Genomic DNA, 20,387 nt, shown 5'->3' with positions numbered 1-20,387 from the left:
ACAAACTGTTTGAAGAAAAATGCAAGTGAAGTCTGTGTTGTGTGAATATTTTATTAGGTTTATAATGTTGTTTAGCAAATGTTTTTGTTCATTTAACTTAGTTTAATTATATATTCTGTGTTGTGTGCTTATTTTATTAGGTTTATAATGCTGTTTAGCATTTAAAGCCTTCATGTTAAAGCTTTAAAAATAATTAGGTTCCAGGCCCCTCTCAAAATTGTCATAAGTAACACCTATCTCCCTCACTTCCCATTAACTTACATTATAAACTGGGTTTCAATTTACAATGGTTTCGATTTACAACCATTCCTTCTGGAACCTAACCCCGGCGTAAACTGAGGGCTACCTGTATTTAGTGTTTAATGTCCCTTTAAGGAAGTTTACTATGAAATTTAGCAAGGTTTCAGTGAAATCTATAACTGTTGACAGAGCACTTACTATGATGAACTGAAGAAGTGTTGAGGTAAAATATCTTCCTTTTTACATAGATTTTAAGGTGATATTTTTTTGTCAAGTGTTTTAGCATATTGGTATAATATTCCTTTAATTGTAATGCACCAAGAGATTCAGCAGTCCTATACAGGCTAGGACAAAAAGGATCGCATGGCCCTGCTCCCTAAAAAGCTTACAAGTCAACATACATTTTAGGTCAATTAAACATTAAAGGACCACTTAGAGGGCCATGATACCTAAATGTTGAAGCACTTGAAAGTGATGCAGCATAGCTGTAAAAAGTTGACTATAAAATATCACCTGAACATCTCTATGTAAAAAAGAAAGTTATTTTACCTCAAAATGTCTTAAGTATTCACCCCCCCCCCCCCCCATTGTAAAAGACTTCAAGCAGCAAATCAGTATTCCTGTCCCGTGACCTGCAAGGGAGCGTGCCACATGCAAACTCATGTTATTTCCCTATTCAGTTTAAGGAAGTTTACTATGAAATATCATGAGATCACAGTAAAAGGGATCATAAACTCAGCACTGTTGATGCCGATAGGCTGCAGTTCATTTCTTCATTTTATTTACCTGCAGCTGGGAGCAGCTGAAGTATAACTTCTTACACAGGACTTACTCTGGTAAGCTGAGGAAATTGTGAGGTCAAATAACTTCCATTTTTACATAGAGATTCTCAGGTGATAATTTTCCCGTCACCTTTTTACAGTTATACTGCATCAGTTTCAAGTGATTTAGCATACAAGTATTATGCCCCTTTAATGCAGTATAAATGCATAATTAAGTGCATAATAAAAAGAATGGATTTAACACCAACTCTGAATTTAAAATAAGTAGTAGATTTTTTTCTGACAAATTAAATTTTTCTCCCATTTTCTGGCTCCCTGTATCAGACATCAGCCAATGACAGAATAGTATATGTATACCCCGTGAGCTTGTGCACATGCTGAGTAGGATCTTGTTCCCCAAAAATGTGAATATAAAAAAAAAGACTGGGCAAAATTTAATAATGGAAGTCAAAATTGGAAAGTGTCTTAAAACTGCATTCTCCTTCTAAATCATAAACATTTATTTTGACTTGAGTGTCCCTTTAATTATAGAATGATATTAAAAATAAAAACACACCTTCTTTGAGAGGAGACAAATCAATAGATATATCATGCTGTTCATTTGTCAATACGCAGTTATCACTTTCTAAATAATCTCTGTGACAAGCGTACTCTGTAACCCATTCAATCTCGTAACGACAATTGGTGTTCGCAGTCAGTTTTGGGTTTGTCCCCTGAAAGTTTAAAAAATAAATTTAAAAAATCTATTACATTTAATTCAATAATACAACTTTAAAACAATTTACAGGACACAAAAAAGTTGCAAAAACACTGGATAGAAAATGCAATCCATGAAAAAAAATAAACTAACCAGAACCACAATATACCAAGCCTAATTCTTGGGGACTTCAACTTCCCATTGACAACCCAGCTGCCCCTGCTGCCTCTAAACTTCTTTCACTCACATCCTCCTTCGGTCTCTCACAATCCACCCTATTCCCTACCCACCGTGATGGACACTCCATCGACCTGGTATTTTCCTACCTCTGTTCTATATCTGACCTCACCTGGATCCGCTCCAATTTCCAAAAATCATTCAAGAGTTCCTCCCTCACACTTCCACCATAACCTGTCCTGATCTCTCTACAGCCCACTATAACAAAACTCTCTCCTCAGCACTAGAAACACTTGCCCCTCCCCGACTGCGCAAAACATCACGCCATCAGTTACAGCCCTGGCACTCTCAGCAAAAACGCTACTTGTAAAAATGCTCCCGTACTGCTGAGCGTGTCTGGAGGAAAACTCGCTCTGAACCTGATTTCATAAACTATAAGTTTATTCTTCGTTCATACACTTCTGCCCTTCACTTAGCCAAGCAAACCTACTTCTCTTCTCTCATATCTACTCTTTTGTCAAACCCTAAACGACTCTTCTCCACCTTTAACTCTCTCCTCTACCCACCTGCTCCACCACCCATCTGTCTTTAGTGCTCAAGACCTGGCAGACTACTTTTTAAACAAAACACTATCCGAAGCAACATCCCATCACCAACCTGCAATATTCCAACAACAGGCCCAGTTACTCCCTCTGCCACCGTCTGCATCTTCCATCCAGCCACTGAGAATTAAGTTTGTTACTATCTTCCTCATTCCTCACTACCTTCCTGCTAGACCCTAATCCCTTCCCATCTAATACCCTCCCTGTCTTCCACCCTCACTCCTTCTCTTACTCACATTTTCAACCTCTCTCTCTCTTTACCGGTTCATTCCCATCTTCTTTCAAACACGCAAAAAGTCAATCCCAAACTCAAAAAACCAACCCTCGACCCTAATTCTCCTGAAAGCTACTGCCCCACATCACTGCTTCCACTAACATCACACTCAACTGAGACTGCCCTTATCAAGGACTACTACGATCTTCTCTCTATTAAAAGTATTGGCCACTTTTACATACCCAAATGCTGATTGAACAAGCAGATGCAAAGGGAGACCCAGAAAAGCGAATTAAACGCTTCCTTAATAAATGGGAAGCTTACCTTAAATACTTACTGGCTGTTGTTAGAGACAGGGTCATTCGCCCATTTAGAAATAGTCTATGTTTTAAATGAAAACCTAAGGGGTAACTGGTGTTTATCAGACAATCATTCATGACCACACTTCAATTTTATACACATACCTCGCTGGATGGGCTTTATTCCTCCCCTGCCCCCTTCTCTTTTTTTTTTTGTTTCTTCCCCACTCTGCATAGGTATTGGTCTGTGGGGGGTGATCTGGAGACACTCTGGGTAAGTTTTTTTTGTGTTTTATTGTATGTTTTATATATATGTTTAAAAGTTGATCCTAGCCCCTACGTGGCAAATATGCATATTCTCAGGTATCTAGGTCACGTTTCTGGTACCGTAAACTGTCCATAACCTTATGTATTCAATACGGCATTGATGTTTTCATCTCTAATTTGTCATGTGGGGTCTGGATCTTAACATTTAGTTGTTGTATTACTGTATATTATATGTGAAAATGTTTGATCCTTGCCTCTGCATGGCAAACGCAAATATGCACATTCTCACATATCTGAATCATTTCTTGTAATGTGTACAGCTTTAATCTTTATGCGTACATCATGAGACTGTTCTAATTGGTCATGTATGTAATGGGTCATATTGCTATAAATAAAGTTATATAAAAAAAAAAAAAGTACTGGCCACTACTCTATACTCATCTTACTTGACCTCTCAGCTGCCTTCAACACAGTTGACCACCCCCTCCTCCTACAGACCCTTAGCTCTTTTGGCTTCTGTGACACTGCTCTTCCTTGGATTCACTCCTATCTTTCTCACAGGTCTTTCTCAGTTTCATTTGCCGGCGACTCCTCCTCTCCAATGCCTCTGTCTGTTGGAGTACCTCAAGTATCTGTTCTGGGTCCTCTACTCCTCGCCATTTATACTTCTTCACAGGGTAAACTTATCAACAGTTATGGCTTCAAATATCACCTCTATGCTGATGACACCCAGATCTACCTCTCCACCCCTCCTTTCTCTCCCTCTGTCCTTTCTAATGTCAGCGACTGCTTATCTGGTATCTCTTCCTGGATGGCCTCTCACCACCTAAAGATTAACATGTCCAAGACTGAGCTCCTTCTAATCACTCCCTCAAGCTCTACGCTGACTTCTCTATCCCTGTCAACGACATCAACATTTCCCCATCGCCCCAAGACCGCTGCCTCGGAGTTACACTTGACTCAAATCTATCCTTCGTCCCCCACATTCAACCGCTTTCTACATTCTGCCGTAACCACCTACGCAATATTTCCAAGATTCACCCTTTTCTGAGCTCTAACACCACAAAACAAATAATCCACTGCCTTGTTATTTCACGACTTGACTACTGCAATAACCTACTTAATGACCTTCCTCTTTCCCGCCTCTCCCCCCTTCAATCCATCCTAAATGCCTCTGCCAGGCTAATCCACCTTTCCCTTCGCTCTTTATCTGCTGCACCTCTCTGTGAGTCCCTTAATTGGCTCCCCATTCACAGCAGAATTAAATTTTAAATTCTCACCCTTACATACAAAGCTCTCACCAACACCGCTCCCCACTACCTATCCTCTCTAATAAACAAGTATACTCCAGCCCGCCCACTAAGATCAAACAATGACCTGCTCCTTGCATCTTCAACTATCACCTCTTACCCATGCAAGACTGCAGGACCTCTGCCGTGCAGCACCTACCCCCTGGAACACTCTCCCTCGTCCTGTCAGGCTTTGCCCTATTCTTTCTTGCTATAAATGCTTCCTGAAGACTATTTTGTTCAGAGAAGACTACCACCCAACTCAATAATTAATTTCACTTCCGTCATCTAACTCTGCATTAACATCTTTCTCAATCTTTTAGTCCTCACCTACCTTTCTAGATTGCAAGTTCCCAATAGGAATAGGCCCCTCAATTCCTCCTGTATGTGTTTGTAAATTTTGTCCTGTCTTTTACACGTTTTATATCATTGTTTTAATTAAAAAAATTGTACCCATGGACAGCGCTGTGGAATATGTTGGCGCTTCATAAATAAAGTATAATAATAAATACCACACAGACAAATAGAAAATGGTTTCCTACCTCTCTTCTAGCTGAAGGACAGATGAAAGTAATAGTAACTGCAGGTTTGTGGCCGTTGCAAAAGTCAGGCTGTTTTATATCAGTATCTTCAGTTGCATAACTTATCACAAGCCTGGAAATACAAATATACATTTGCTCTTTAGTTCAACAATTAACATTTATCCACACAGACAACATAAATGGACACATTCAATGTGATTCCAGACTTTAAAGGGACATTAAAGGGAAACTGAACCCACATTGTTTTTCTTTCATGATTCAGATAGAACATACAATTTTAAGCAATTTTCTCATTTACTCCTACAATAATGTTTTTCTTCATTCTCTTGCTATCTGTATTTGAAAAGCAAGAATGTAAGTTTAGAAGCAGGCCCATTTTTGTTCTTCCGGATTGTTGGCTAAATGTCAGCCACCAATAAACAAGTGCTGTCCAGGGTTCTTGTCATGGGACCAGGGGTGACCCCCTACCTGTTCACCGATGGGTAAGGCCGAGGGCGCCATCACAGGTTTCTTCCGCGGCTGTGATAGCGCCTTACAGTATGGCTGCGCCTTGTGTGCGTGCACGGAGGATTGCCTCAGGTGCTTTCCATCAGTGTGAGGAATTCTAGTGACACGCCTCTTTCTTTTCCGCTTCCTCATTGGGTACTTGGTATTCAAGGCCTTCGTTGCCCAAGATACACGGGGCGTTCCTGGGCCTTTGTAGGTATAAATTCCAGTTTGAGCCCTGGCTTATTGCAGAGTTATTTTGCCAGTTTACCTGAATAACTAAGCGTTGTACCTTGTCCCGATTCCCTTCCTTCTATTTTACTTCTTGGTTTTGACCTTTGGCCTGACCCCGTTTATGATACCTGCTGCCTGGACTGACCTCTATTATCCTGACTACGCCTTTTGGACCTTCCTTATCTGTACCTTGCCTTGGATTACTTGCTCTTTGCTATTGGGTTTCACCTCCTACACACAGGGTAGCCCTGCTCCCTGACATAATAACTCAGCCTATCATGGAGCCCGCAAGAGCATCAGTGACTATTGCGCCCCTTTCACAACAGCTGGCAGTTATGATGCAAACCCTTCAGGAATTTCAAGCCAGTCAAGAAAATCTGTTGCAGCAAGTTAGAACAAATGAACAACGCACTGCTGCTACACCTTCCTCAGCTACAGCTCAGAGGAATGAAGGGCTTACCAGCGAACTAGCTATTGCTTTACCTGATAAATTCGCCGGAGACCGCAAGCATTAGAGAGCCTTCATTACTTCCTGTGAATTACTATATTCCTTAAAACCCTGCACCTATGCCACCGATTATATTAAGGTGCGTACTGCGATTTAATTACTTACAGGCCCACCTCAGACATGGGCACACCAACTTCTGCACAGTGACAATCCAGCCCTTAACACTTGGGAAATATTTGTTAATGCCAAGAATGTCCTCTATGATGACCCTTTACGCTCTGCCACTGTTCAAGGTACCTTACTATCCTTACGGAAGGGGAGGAAACCAGTGGAGGACTACATTTCTGAGTTCAGAGAAGTGGCTTCTGATACAGCACTTAACGAGGTAGCCCTCAATGACCAATTTCGCCTAGGTCTTTCTGACCAATTCAAGGATGAACTTGCACGGATTGGAGTTCCCGCTACTTTAGAGGAACTAATCATAGCAGTAACTCAATTAGATTGTCGCTTTTGGGAAAGAAGGCAGGAGAGAAAGAACGTTCCACTACCTTTACCTAGACGATCAGACTACTTTCCTCCTCCTGTGCCATCTTCCACTACTGGAGCCACTGATATAGTGGAACCTATGCAAATTGGACTGCTGCGCGGACCTCCAATATTGCCCCATTGATCTCTTCCCAGGGGCTCCGATTCCTTGTGGTCAGCTTTATAACCTCTCCGAGCCTGAAACTAAGGTGTTAAAAGGAGTACATTGAAGAAAGCTTGGCCAAAGGATTTATACGCCCTTCCACGTCACCAGTAGGTGCAGGCATTTTCTTTCAGGGTAAAAAGGACAGTGGTTTTCGGCCTTGTGTGGACTACCGTGCTCTTAATGACATCAATGTTAAGAATCGCTACCCATCTCTTATCTCTGAGCTACTGGATAGGGTGAAAGATGCCCAGTTCTTCACTAAGATTGACTTGAGGGGGGCCTATAACCTCATTTGTGTTAAGAAAGGGCATGAATGGAAGACAGCATTCCGTTCCCGATTTAGCCATTTCGAGTACTTAGTAATGCCATTTGGGCTATGTAATGCCCCTGCCACGTTCCAGTGTTTTATCAATGAAGTCTTCAGGAAACTACTTGAAATCTTTTTGGTCGTGTAACTGGACGATATATTGATATTCTCTAAAACACTTCCAGAACATGAGAGTCATGTGAGAATTGTCCTACAGCGTCTCCGATTCCAGAAGTTATACGCTAAACTTGAAAAAAGCGTATTTGAGGTCTCATCCATTGAATTCCTTGGATATATTCTTTCACCTGGAAAAATGGATGGATCCAAAAAAGATCAAAGCCATCCTCAAATGGCCTATTCCCCAAAATAAGCGCATGGTCCAGCAATTTATTGGCTTCGCCAGTTTCTATAGAAGAATTATCAGGAACTTTTCCTCTATTTGTGCCATCACTGCACTCCCAAGAAGCATGTATCCTTCAAATGGAATACTGCCGCAAAAAAGGCATTTCTTCATCTCAAATCCCTCTTAACTCATGCCCCAATTTTGGCACAACCTGATACTTCATCTTAGTTCTACCTCGAGACTGATGCCTCTGAAGTGGCCATTGGTGCTGTCCTCACTCAGAAGTCAGGAGAGATGAACCTCCTACATTCTATAGCTTTGATTTCACACAAACTCAACTGTGTGGAGAGAAACTACGATGTGGGGGAACGAGAACTATTGGCCATTAAAACAGCTCTTGAAGAATGGAGGCATCTGCTTGAGGGTGCCATCCATCCCATAGTGGTGTATACTGATCATAAGAACTTATCTACGCACTGCCAAAAAGGTTAAAACCTCGTCAAGCAAGATGGGCCCTCTTCTTTTCCCGAATCAAGTTACAAATTACCTAATAATAATAATAATACAACAACTTATCCAACATCAGTTTTGGTGGCCTTCTCTATCTTCTGATGTACGACCTTTAGTCAACACATGCACAATTTGTGCTTGAAACAGTCAGTCTACCGCAAAACCTGCCAGTCTGTTACAACCCTTATCCAGATCAACTTATCCTTGGCGAGAAATTAGCATGGACTTCATTGTTGAGTTACCTCTGTCTCATGGTTGTAACACTATCATGGTTGTAGTTGACCGCTGTATGAAGATGGCACATTTTGTTCCTGTTGCGGGATTACCCACTGCTCAGCACACGGCTAAACTCTTCTTTCAGCATGTGTTTCATCTCCATGGATTCCCAACCTCTATCCTCTCTAATAGGGGATCGCAGTTTACTTCCCGCTTTTGGACCTAATGCTGTCACAGTCTTCATATAACTCGGAATCTGTCTTCCGCTTACCATCCCCAGTCCAACAGACAGATTGAATGGACCAACCAAACCCTTGAACAGTATCGCCGCTGCTATTCGTCCCATCTACAAGATGACTGGAAGGAACATTTACCCCTTGCTGAATATGCATATAACATTCATCTATGGGCTTGAGCCCCTTTTTTGCAAAACTACAGGTACCATCTACTTTCTTTCCCTGATCTTCCATCCCTTATTCCTGTACATGATGTGTCCACCCGTCTACGCAACCTCAAAGCTCTACTCCGCAACCTTCATCAGCAACTAACCATTGCCTAAAAGCAACAGAAGATCCAGGCTGACCGTAAACAAAAATCTTCCGCCACATACAACTAAAAAACTTGGACCTAGTTTTCTTGGCCCTTTTTCCATCAACAAGGTGATCAACGATGTTGCTGTTTGGTTACAACTCCCTTAAGATACATCCTGTTTTCCATGTATTGTTGATAAAAACCCTTTTCTGCTAATCCTTCTCCAAATCGGGTGGCAGTTCCTCCTCCTCCTTCTGTACTGGTAATTAATGACAAAGAGTTCGAAATCCAAGATATTCTAGAATCCTGCAGGAGACGGGGTCGTTTGGAGTATCTTGTCCCATTGAAAGGATACCTTCCCATGGAGCGTTGCTGAGAACCTCTTGGTAATCTCCATGCTGCTGCCAAGGTGCGTGCCTTCCATCGGAGACATCATGACAGGCCTTCCCGGTTTCGCATCCGGAGGCCACTCCTTAGTGGGGGGCTCTGTCATGGGACCAGGGGTGCCCCCCTACCTGTTCGCGGATGGGTAAGGCAGAGGGCGCCGTCACAGGTTTCTTCTGCGGCTGTGATAGCGCCTGACAGTACGGTTGCGCCTTAGGGGGCGCACGCTAGGATGTGCTCACAGGCATGCCTTGGAGTGCATGTGTGCGTGCAGAGGATTGTCTCAGGTGCTTTCCATCAGTGTGAGAAATCCTAGTGACAAGCGCCTCTCTCTTTTACGCTTCCTCATTTGGGTACTTGGTATTCAAGGCCTTCGTTGCCCAAGATACAGGGGGCGTTACTGGGCCTTTGTAGGTATACATTCCAGTTTGAGCCCTGGCTTATTGCAGAGTTATTTTGCCATATTACCTGCATAACTAAGCATTGTACCTTGTCCTGATTCCCTTCCTACTATTTGACTTTCTGGTTTTGACCTTTGGCCTGACCCCGTTTATGATACCTGCTGCCTGGACTGGCTTTGGCCTGACCCCGTTTATGATACCTTGCTGCCAACACATATTTTTACTGATCTCTATTATCCTGACTACGCCTTTTGGACCTTCCTTATCTGTACCTTGCCTTGGATTACTTGCTCTTTGCTATTGGGTTTCACCTCCTATACAAAGGATAGCCCTGCTCCCTGACCGTTCTGAACCAAAAATTGGCTGGCTCCTTACATTAGATGCCTTCTTTTTCAAATGATAGCAAAAGAACTAAGAAAAATTGTTTTTAGGAGTAAATTAGAAAGTTGCTTAAAATGCCATGCTCTATCTGAATCATGAAAGAAACAATTTGGGTTTAGTATCCCCTTAAAGCAAAATTCAACTTTCATGATCTGGATAGAGCATGTCATTTTAAACAACTTTCCAATTTACTTCTGATATCAAATTTGCGTTGTTCTCTTGGTATCTTTTATTGAAGAATAAAACCAGTTAGGCTCATAAGAACTCAGGAGTGTGCACGTGTCTGTAATACTCCATGGCAGCAGAGTTTTGCAACATTGTATAACAAAGCTACAAATAATGCAAAACACTGCTGCCAAGAGCACGAAGCAAGTTTGATAACATAAGAAAATTGGAAAGATGTTTAAAATTGCATGCTCTATCCAAATTATGAAAGTTAAAATTTTGACTGTTTTTCCATTACAAATATATTTTATTAAAGGGACAGAAAAGATACATTTACTATTTAATTTATTTTTCTGCCTCCCTCTCACATCATTCACTGATGTACCTTTAATATATCAAATTCATGCAACTAGTAAAGGTTTCTACATAGGGCTGCCATATAGCCACTTTAAAGGAAAATTAAACTGCTGGCCAGCACAACAGTAGCATAGTTATTACTCATAAAGCTATTTGTTTTTACTCTTTTGCCTGAAGAGATCTTCATAGCCGTTCTAATACAGGAGTCAGTAAGTGAAGCTTTGCCTCTCCATACTGGTTGCTGCCAACACATATTTTTACATCCCGTGACAGAAGTTATGCGCATTCACATATTAATATATGTTGCTCGCTTGATCACAGCTTTACCTAGTGCTTAATCCCTTCACCAAAAAATATATATATTCATCTTGTAGTACGTTGCTCATTCTACCGCATGACATAAATACACACTTCGGAGCTTCAGGAAGCTCCACCAGTCTCGGCTGTTAAGCTACAGCTGGAGTTCCTGAGCTCCAGGCATCTGCCTGCATATGGAACCAGAGCACGATCGGTGCTCTGGTTCCATATGAGGGCAAATGCCTGATCGTTACAAACGGTGACACTGTGTGTGTCACCATCAGTAATGATCATTGCCGGTGCGAGGTGTGAGCAGGAGGGCCCTATGCTACACAAAATAAAACTAAATGGACAGGGAGGGATGGGGCAGCTACACTACAGAAAAAAGAAATACATAAAAAAGGGGTATTATTAGGTACTGACAGACAGCTGCCAGCACCTAAGATGGTGGCACTAGTTAGAGGGGGAGGGTTAGAGAGCTGTTTGGGAGGGATCAGGGAGGTTGGAGGGTAAGGGGGAATCCTACCCTGTCACAAAAAAGAATTACATTTTCATACTGGAAGAGAGCCGTTTGGGAAGGTTCATGTAGGGATCAGGGTAGGAAGTGTCAGGTTTGAGGGTAATCGCTACAATAAAGCTAAAAACAAAAATGTATGCTTACCTGATAAATGTATTTATTTCCTTATACGGTGAGTCCACGGAATTATCAATTACTGTTGGGAATATCACTTCTGGCCAGCAGGAGCACCACAGCAAAGCTGTTAAGTATCGCCTCCATTCCCACAATCCCCAGTCATTTGACCGAAGGAAAAAGAGAAAGGGAAAGTAACACAAGGTGTAGAGGTGACTGAGGTTAAGATAAAAAAAAATAACTTTCCTTAATTAAAGGGCAGGCCGTGGACTCACCGTATCCGGAAATAAATTTATCAGGTAAGCATAAATAATTGTTTTCTTTCCTAAGATACGGTGAGTCCACAGAATCATCACTTACTGTTGGGAACCAATACCCAAGCTAGAGGACACTAATGAATAGGGAGGGACAAGACAGGTTACTTAAACAGAAGGCACCACCGCTTCAAAGCCTTTCTCCCCCAAAAGAAGCCTCAGTCAAGGCAAAAGCATTACATTTATAAAATGTTGAAAGGTAAGAAGGAAAACAAAGTTGCAGCCTTGCAAACCTGTTCCACGGAAAAATCAATTTTGAGAACCCCATGAAAGGAGACAGCCCTTGCGGAAGAACTGTAATTCTCTCAGGAGACTGCTGTCAAGTAGTCTCATAAGCCAACCGAATTATACGTCTCAACCAAAGAGAAAAAGAAATAGAAGCTTTCTGACCATTTCGTTTCCAAGAGAAACAAACGACCATGGCAGAAGACTAGACGAAAATCCTTAGTCGCCTGCAGATAGAATAAAATAACACATACAACATTCAAGATGTGCACCAAACCTCCCTCATAAAAAGGAGGAGGATTAGGAAGAAGAGAAGGAACAATTATTCCTGATTTATATTAAAAATCAATTAGGAAGGAATCTAACTGAGAACAAAGAAGCGCCCTATCGGCATGAAAGATAAGATAAGGCGAACCACACTGCAATGCTAAAAGTTCCGAAACTCTCCAAGCAGAAGAGAGTTTTAGTCTCAATATCTATGGAATTCATCAGCTCAAACAGAGCCTGCTCCAAAACCTTAAGAAAAGATTAAGGTTAGCAACAGACTAAAACGCCTCACAAAAAGATTGCATGTCTGGCACAACCCCAGACGCCTATGCAGCAAAGGATAAAAGGAAGAAATCCTACCCTTCAGGGTACTGATAAACGAGCCCTTTTCCAGACCTTCCCGGAAAAAGGACAAAATTCTAGGAATCCTGACCCTACTCTAAGAGTAGTCCTTGGATTCACACCAAAAAAGATATTTACGGCAAATCTCGTGATAATATTCTATAGGAACAGACTTGTGAGCCTGAATCATGGTCTCAAAGATCAACACAGAAAAACCACGCTTAGACAGAACTAAGCGTACCATCTCCAAGCAGTCGGCTTCAGAGAAAACACTTGGATGAAGAAAGAAGCCCTGAATCAGAGAGTCCTCCCTCAGAGGCAACCTCCAAAGTGGGAAAGACAACATCTCCACTAGGTCTGCATACAAGCTCCTGCAAGGCCACGCAGGGACAAATACAATCTCAATATTCTCTCCTGTTTGAGATGAGCAAAGACTCATGGAAGGAGAACAAAACGAGGAAAACAAGACTGAATCTAAGAACGACTGAGGCCCAGCCATCAGCGCATTGAAAATCGCTCTCAACTCCAGAAAGCTAAAGGAGGAGAGCAGACACTTCCAGGTCCATAGATCCTGCACCTAAACCAGACCTAGACTGCTTCCCAGCCCAGCAGGCAGGCGACCATGGACACAACACCCAGGAATGTCTCCAGAAGCACGCGCCATGAGACAGATACTCTTGAAAGAGCCACTACGGGAGAGAGTCTATCGACTGATATAGATCTATCCTCTGAGACAGACCCGAAGTTCTCCATATTATAGTAAATAGTAAAGAGAATGATGTCCATGGAAACCAACAGACCCATTCCCTTCATACTAGAATCACTGAATAGAGAAGGTAAAATCAACTGTAGCTATCCAAACTCCCAACCTCCTGGTTTCAAGATAGCCAAGTTATTTACCGGGCCACAATAGCTTGCTGCCGGCCAGACAGAAAACTGCCGAAAGAGGAAAATGAATATACCCTAGATTAGTTGACCTCGTTAAACATTCTCCTAGATACAGAATCTATTAACCTACACCTGGAATTTCCAGCCGGACTGCAATGGACATCCAGCGCCTAGCTGGACTTGAACCCACAACCTTTGAGCTGCAAAGTCAGAGATAACCATCAGGCAACATCGGCCTGCTCTCCATACAGGTACTGACCGGGCCTGCTCCACTTAACTTCCTAGATCAGATGAATCAGAAGCAATCAGGATATTGTGGTAGTAGACCCAAGTAATCACCCTTGAAGACGGAACAAGGGAACACTATTCCAGAAGTATTTCCCATCCATGAGAAAATAGGTTAGACCAGATCTCCTAAAAGAGAGTTTGCTCGAAGGAAGGAAGACACCTGAACCAAATATTGTCCATAAAAAACCCTCATCCTAAGGACAGGTCCTCTTGAATCAAAGGAGAAAGAATACTACTTTGAAGGTCAGAACCTGAGTTACGTGCAGTAAATACCAGATCCTGCTTCAAAACTGGAACTAGAACTATCACTCCCAGAGAGGAAGGTCCTAGACCCAAATCAGGGAATGTTACTCATATCTGGGTTGCAAATACTCTAGCTAGCAACAATGCAGTGCCAAGATAATAATTCTCAACTTTTCCCAGGAGAAAAAACGCCCCTGGGAGGAAATCTTAGGTTGGACTCAAGAGGCAAGACTGCCTTGCAGAAAGAAGAGAATAAAGTCTATCTTTAGTCCTTTTTTCCTGACGAGTGGTAGAAAAAAACCTCTTTTACCCAAAGTCAGAGAAAAAGTCTGTTAGGCTAAATCCAAACAAGGTCTAGATGCCAGAAATGTGGATTTGGAGGAAACTCAAAAATTGTAACCTGCAACAGCAGCACTCCAAAGCCAAGACTACAACTAAGTCCCAGGTAGGCTTCAACTGACCCAGACTTCAGCCACAATGCACGGCGGCTAGTACGGTAAGACTAAGAGACAAATGATTGCTCTAAATGAACACTTAAACATCCAGCTTCTTATAAATGGATCCGTAAAGGAGCAGTGACCGTCCATAAGGATCGAAGCTCTTAACGCCATAGTAGAAAACACTCACCTCTACTTAGGGCACCGTGCAATTTAGTGGAGTCAGCGACAGGAAAATCCTGTAAAGGACGGCTAACTTCTGTGAAATTATCCAAGACACTTTAGCTGGATACGAACCAACCATGTATGAATTGCCAAGCCACAAAGTTAACCACTAGGCTAGATTGGCTGCTTCCGGAGAATGGAAATATTCCTGACAGATCAGGACCAAACAAGGTCCTACCCTTGTAAGAAAGTTGCAGTCGCACCTGGTGTTCCCAGATGGTCTCCCATCCAGGTACTGACCAGGTCTGGCTCGGCTTAACTTCCGAGATCAACCAGGACCGAGTGCATTCAGGGCAGAGTGGCGGTAGACCAATTGGATTAAAATATCAGATGTCGCCCTAGACATAGTGTCACAACAAACTTCCATGTAATCCTTCTGCTAGTCTATTTATTCTGAAAACAGCAGCCATCCTCTCTAGAGTAGAAAAACCCTACTAACTATAGGCCCCATGAACCTTAAAAAAGGAGACATCTTTCCAAAAACAGGAGATGGGGAAAAAGTAATCCCTGACTTCTCCCATTCCTCTCCTAGCATGGTCTGGAACAGAAAAAAAAATCCCCCAGAGGAATCCAAGAATTTATATATTTTCTAGATTCTTAGGGTTGACAACGAGAAATGTATCGGAGTCGTCCCAATTTAGCCAGAATCTTCAAAACATACACGAAGATGATCAAGCTTAAATCTGAAGGATAATCTTCAGCATCAGATGAAGGAATTATACTGTCCAAAACTGATATATCACCCTCAGAAGCTACTAGCGACTACACCACACCAGGCTTATAAGAGATTGCAACATTATCAAGCAGAAATGGAGCAGATACCTTACTATCTGACTATTAAAATGTCCTCATGCGCTTTCCCTGAAGGAAAAGAAAGGCAGATAAAGCCTTTAGAGATAATACCTGAGCTGCAAAATCTGCAGGCAAATACACGCATCCAGGAGATTAAGAGGAACTGCAGGGCACTGCATGTGACCCCATGAAGGCTTGGGACTATTAAGGAGAAAGCTGCAGCATTGCCTAGACAACAGCATCCTGGGAGACATGAGGCTTAGAGAGCAAAATCTGTACATTAAATAGTATTGGTCATAAAAACAGCACAGAATTTCAGGAACAAATAAAATGTCTAAAATAAATTCTGAGGAACAGGAGGTTTAAATAATAAAAAATATATCTTTATTAAACAGCATGTATTTTAATATAAGGGGCTAAAACATTTATCAAAACTGTTGTCCCCAGGAGCCATAAATTAACAAAACCCTGTTCCAAACTCCAAGGCAAAAGAATGTCTACCATTAACTAGGGAGGTAATAACATCCTTAAAACACAATTTATGCTTACCTGATAAATTTATTTCTCTTGTGGTGTATCCAGTGCACGGATCATCCATTACTTGTGGGATATTCTCATTCCCAACAGGAAGTTGCAAGAGGACACCCACAGCAGAGCTGTAATATAGCTCCTCCCCTAACTGTCATAGCCAGTCATTCGACCGAAAACAAGCCGAGAAAGGAGGAACCATAGGGTGCAGTGGTTACTGTAGTTTAAATTTAAAAATTACCTGCCTTAAAATGACAGGGCGGGCCGTGGACTGGATACACCACAAGAGAAATAAATTTATCAGGTAAGCATAAATTGTGTTTTCTCTTGTAAGGTGTATCCAGTCCACGGATCATCCATTACTTGTGGGATACCAATACCAAAGCTAAAGTACACGGATGAAGGGAGGGACAAGGCAGGAACTTAAATGGAAGGAACCACTGCCCGTAAAACCTCTCTCCCAAATATAGCCTCCGAAGAAGCAAAAGTATCAAATTTGTAAAATTTTGAAAAAATATGAAGCGAAGACCAAGTCGTCGCCTTGCAAATCTGATCAAAAGAAGCCTCATTTTTAAAGGCCCAAGTGGAAGCCACAGCTCTAGTGGAATGAGCTGTAATCCTTTCAGGAGGTTGCTGTCCAGCAGTCTCATAGGCTAAGCGGATTAAGCTTCTTAGTCAAAAAGAAAAAGAGGTTGCCGAAGCCTTTTGACCTCTCCTCTGTCCAGAGTAGACAACAAACAAAGCAGATGTTTGACGAAAATCTTTAGTAGCTTGTAAGTAAAACTTTAAAGCACGGACCACGTCCAAATTGTGTAAAACAAGGATGGAACAACAATCTCTTGATTGATATTCTTGTTAGATACCACCTTAGGTAAGAACCCAGGTTTGGTACGCAGGACTACCTTATCCGTATGAAAAATCAGATAAGGAGAATCACATTGAAAGGCAGATAGCTCAGAGACTCTACGAGCCGAGGAAATGGCTACCAAAAAAAAAGAACTTTCCAAGATAAAAGCTTGATATCTATGGAATGAAGAGGTTCAAACGGAACTCCTTGAAGAACCTTAAGAACCAAGTTTAAGCTCCATGGTGGAGCAACAGGTTTAAACACAGGCTTGATTCTAACTAAAGCCTGAACGTCTGGAACATCTGCCAGACGCTTAACTAGCTGACAATCCTTTTTCCAAACCTTCTTGGAGAAAAGATAATATCCTAGCAATCCTGACCATACTCCATGAGTAACCCTTGGATTCACACCAATAAAGATATCTACACCATACCTTATGGTAAATTTTCCTGGTGACAGGCTTTCGTGCCTGTCTTAAGGTATCAATAACTGACTCGGAGAAGCCACGCTTTGATAAAATCAAGCGTTCAATCTCCAGGCAGTCAGCCTCAGAGAAATTAGATTTGGATGGTTAAAAGGACCCTGAAGTAGAAGGTCCTGTTTCAGAGGCAGAGACCATGGTGGAAAGGATGACATGTCCACTAGATCTGCATACCAGGTCCTGCGTGGCCACGCAGGTGCTATCAGGATCACTGATGCTCTCTCCTGCTTGATCTTGGCAATCAGTCGAGGGAGCAGAGGAAACGGTGGAAACACATAAGCCAGGTTGAAAGACCAGGGCGCTGCTAGAGCATCTATCAGTGTCGCCTTGGGATCCCTGGACCTGGATCCGTAACACGGAAGCTTGGCGTTCTGGCGAGACGTCATGAGATCCAGTTCTGGTTTGCCCCAACGATAAATCAGTTGTGCAAATGCCTCCGGATGGAGTTCACACTCTCCCGGATGAAAAGTCTGACTTAGAAAATCCGCCTCCCAGTGCTCTACACCTGGGATATGGATAGCTGATAGGTGACAAGAGTGAATCTCTGCCCAGCGAATTATTTTTGAAACTTCTAACATCTCTAGGGAACTTCTCGTTCCCCCTTGATGGTTGATGTAAGCTACAGTCGTGATGTTGTCCGACTGAAATCTGATGTACCTCAGAGTTGCTAACTGAGGCCAAGCCTGAAGAGCCTTGAATATCGCTCTTAGTTCCAGAATATTTAATGGAAGGAGAGACTCCTCCTGAGTCCACGATCCCTGAGCCTTCAGGGAGTTCCAGACTGCACCCCAACCTAGAAAGCTGGCATCTGTCGTAACAATTGTCCAATCTGGCCTGCGAAAGGTCATACCTTTGGACAGATGGACCCGAGATAGCCACCAGAGAAGAGAATCCCTGGTCTCTTGGTCCAGATTCAGTTGAGGGGACAAATCTGTGTAATCCCCGCTCCACTGACTGAGCATGCATAGTTGCAGCGGTCTGAGATGTAAGCGTGCAAACGGCACTATGTCCATTGCCGCTACCATTAAGCCGATTACTTCCATACACTGAACCACCGAAGGGCGCGGAATGGAATGAAGAACCCGGCAGGAATTTAGAAGCTTTGATAACCTGGACTCCGTCAGGTGAATTTTCATTTCTACAGAATCTATCAGAGTCCCTAGAAAGGAAACTCTTGTGAGTGGGGATAGAGAACTCTTTTCCTCATTCACTTTCCACCCATGTAACCACAGAAATGCCAGTACTACGTCCGTATGAGACTTGGCAATTTGGAAGTTTGACGCCTGTATCAGGATGTCGTCTAAATAAGGGGCTACTGCTATGCCCCGCGGCCTTAGGACCGCCATAAGTGACCCTAGAACCTTTGTAAAGATTCTTGGGGCTGTAGCTAATCCCAAGGGAAGAGCTACAACTGGTAATGCCTGTCTTAAAAGGCAAACCTGAGAAACCGATGAAGATCTTTGTGTATCGGAATGTGAAGATAAGCATCCTTTAGATCCACTGTAGTCATATATTGACCCTCCTGGATTAGTGGTAGGATGGTACGAATAGTCTCCATCTTGAATGATGGAACTCTGAGGAATTTGTTTAAGATCTTTAGATCCAAAATTGGTCTGAAGGTTCCCTCTTTTTTGGGAACCACAAACAGATTTGAGTAAAAACCCTGTCCCTGTTCCTCCTTTGGAACTGGATGGATCACTCCCATAACTAGGAGGACTCGTACACAGTGTAAGATTGCCTCTCTCTTTATCTGGTGTGCAGATAATTGTGAAAGGTGAAATCTCCCTTTTGGGGGGGAAGCTTTGAAGTCCAGAAGATATCCCTGGGATATAATTTCCAACGCCCAGGGATCCTGAACATCTCTTGCCCACCCCTGGGCAAAGAGTGAAAGTCTGCCCCCTACTAGATCCGTTCCCGGATAGGGGGCCGTTCCTTCATGCTGTCTTAGAGGCAGCAGCAGGCTTTTTGACCTGCTTACCTTTTTTCCATGTCTGGTTTGGTCTCCAGACCGTCTTGGATTGAGCAAAAGTTCCCTCTTGTTTATTATTATAGGAAGTTGATGCCGCACCTGCCTTGAAGTTTTGAAAGGCACGAAAATTAGACTGTTTGGCCCTAGATTTGGACCTGTCCTGAGGAAGGGCATGACCTTTTCCTCCAATGATATCAGCAATAATCTCCTTCAACCAGGCCCGAATAGGGTCTGCCCCTTGAAGGGAATGTTAAGTAGCTTAGATTTTGAAGTCACGTCAGCTGACCATGATCTAAGCCATAGCGCTCTGCGCGCCTGTATAGCAAAACCAGAATTCTTAGCCGTTAGTTTAGTCAAATGAACAATGGCATCAGAATAAAAGAATTGGCTAGCTTAAGTGCTCTAAGTTTGCCAAGTATGTCATCCAATGGAGTCGCTACCTGTAAAGCCTCTTCCAGAGACTCAAACCAGTACGCCGCAGCAGCAGTGACAGGGGCAATGCATGCAAGGGGCTGTAGGATAAAACCTTGTTGAATAAATATTTTCTTAAGGTAACCTCTAATTTTTTAATTAATTCTAAAAAAAAAAAAAAAAAAAAAAACACACAACTGTCCGACAGGGATAGTAGTACGCTTTACTAGAGTAGAAACTGCTCCCTCCACCTTAGGGACTGTCTGCCATAAGTCCCATGTGGTGGCGTCTATTGGAAACATTTTTCTAAAAATAGGAGGGGAAGAGAATGGCACACCTGTTCTATCCCATTCCTTATTAATAATTTCTGTAAACCTTTAAGGTATTTGGAAAAACATCAGTACACACCGGCACTGCAAAGTATTTATCCAGTCTACACAATTTCTCTGGCACTGCAATGGTATCACAGTCATTCAGAGCAGCTAAAACCTCCCTAAGCAACACGCGGAGGTGTTCAAGCTTAAATTTAAATGTAGAAATATTAGAATCAGGTATCTTTCCTGAGTCATTAACATCACCCACTGACTGAAGCTCTCTTTCCTCAGCTTCTGCATATTGTGAGGCAGTATCAGACATGGT

General features: G+C 42.6%; 1 protein-coding gene across 1 annotated transcript in view; it reads right to left on the bottom strand.

The window, feature by feature from the left end:
* The window catches only part of IGF2R (insulin like growth factor 2 receptor), a gene marked incomplete in the record, with an annotated part of 598,770 nt that overhangs the window by 482,021 nt on the left and 96,362 nt on the right, over positions 1-20,387 (bottom strand). Inside the window, 2 exon segments of the mRNA XM_053711175.1 lie at positions 1,579-1,735; positions 5,110-5,221. Of these exon segments, the coding sequence (XP_053567150.1) occupies positions 1,579-1,735; positions 5,110-5,221 (269 nt within the window).

This window comes from Bombina bombina, chromosome 4, assembly GCF_027579735.1.
Source record: "Bombina bombina isolate aBomBom1 chromosome 4, aBomBom1.pri, whole genome shotgun sequence".
NCBI lineage: Eukaryota > Metazoa > Chordata > Amphibia > Anura > Bombinatoridae > Bombina > Bombina bombina.
Note: the sequence above shows the minus strand (reverse complement) of the source record. Positions and strands in the feature narration are given on the sequence as shown.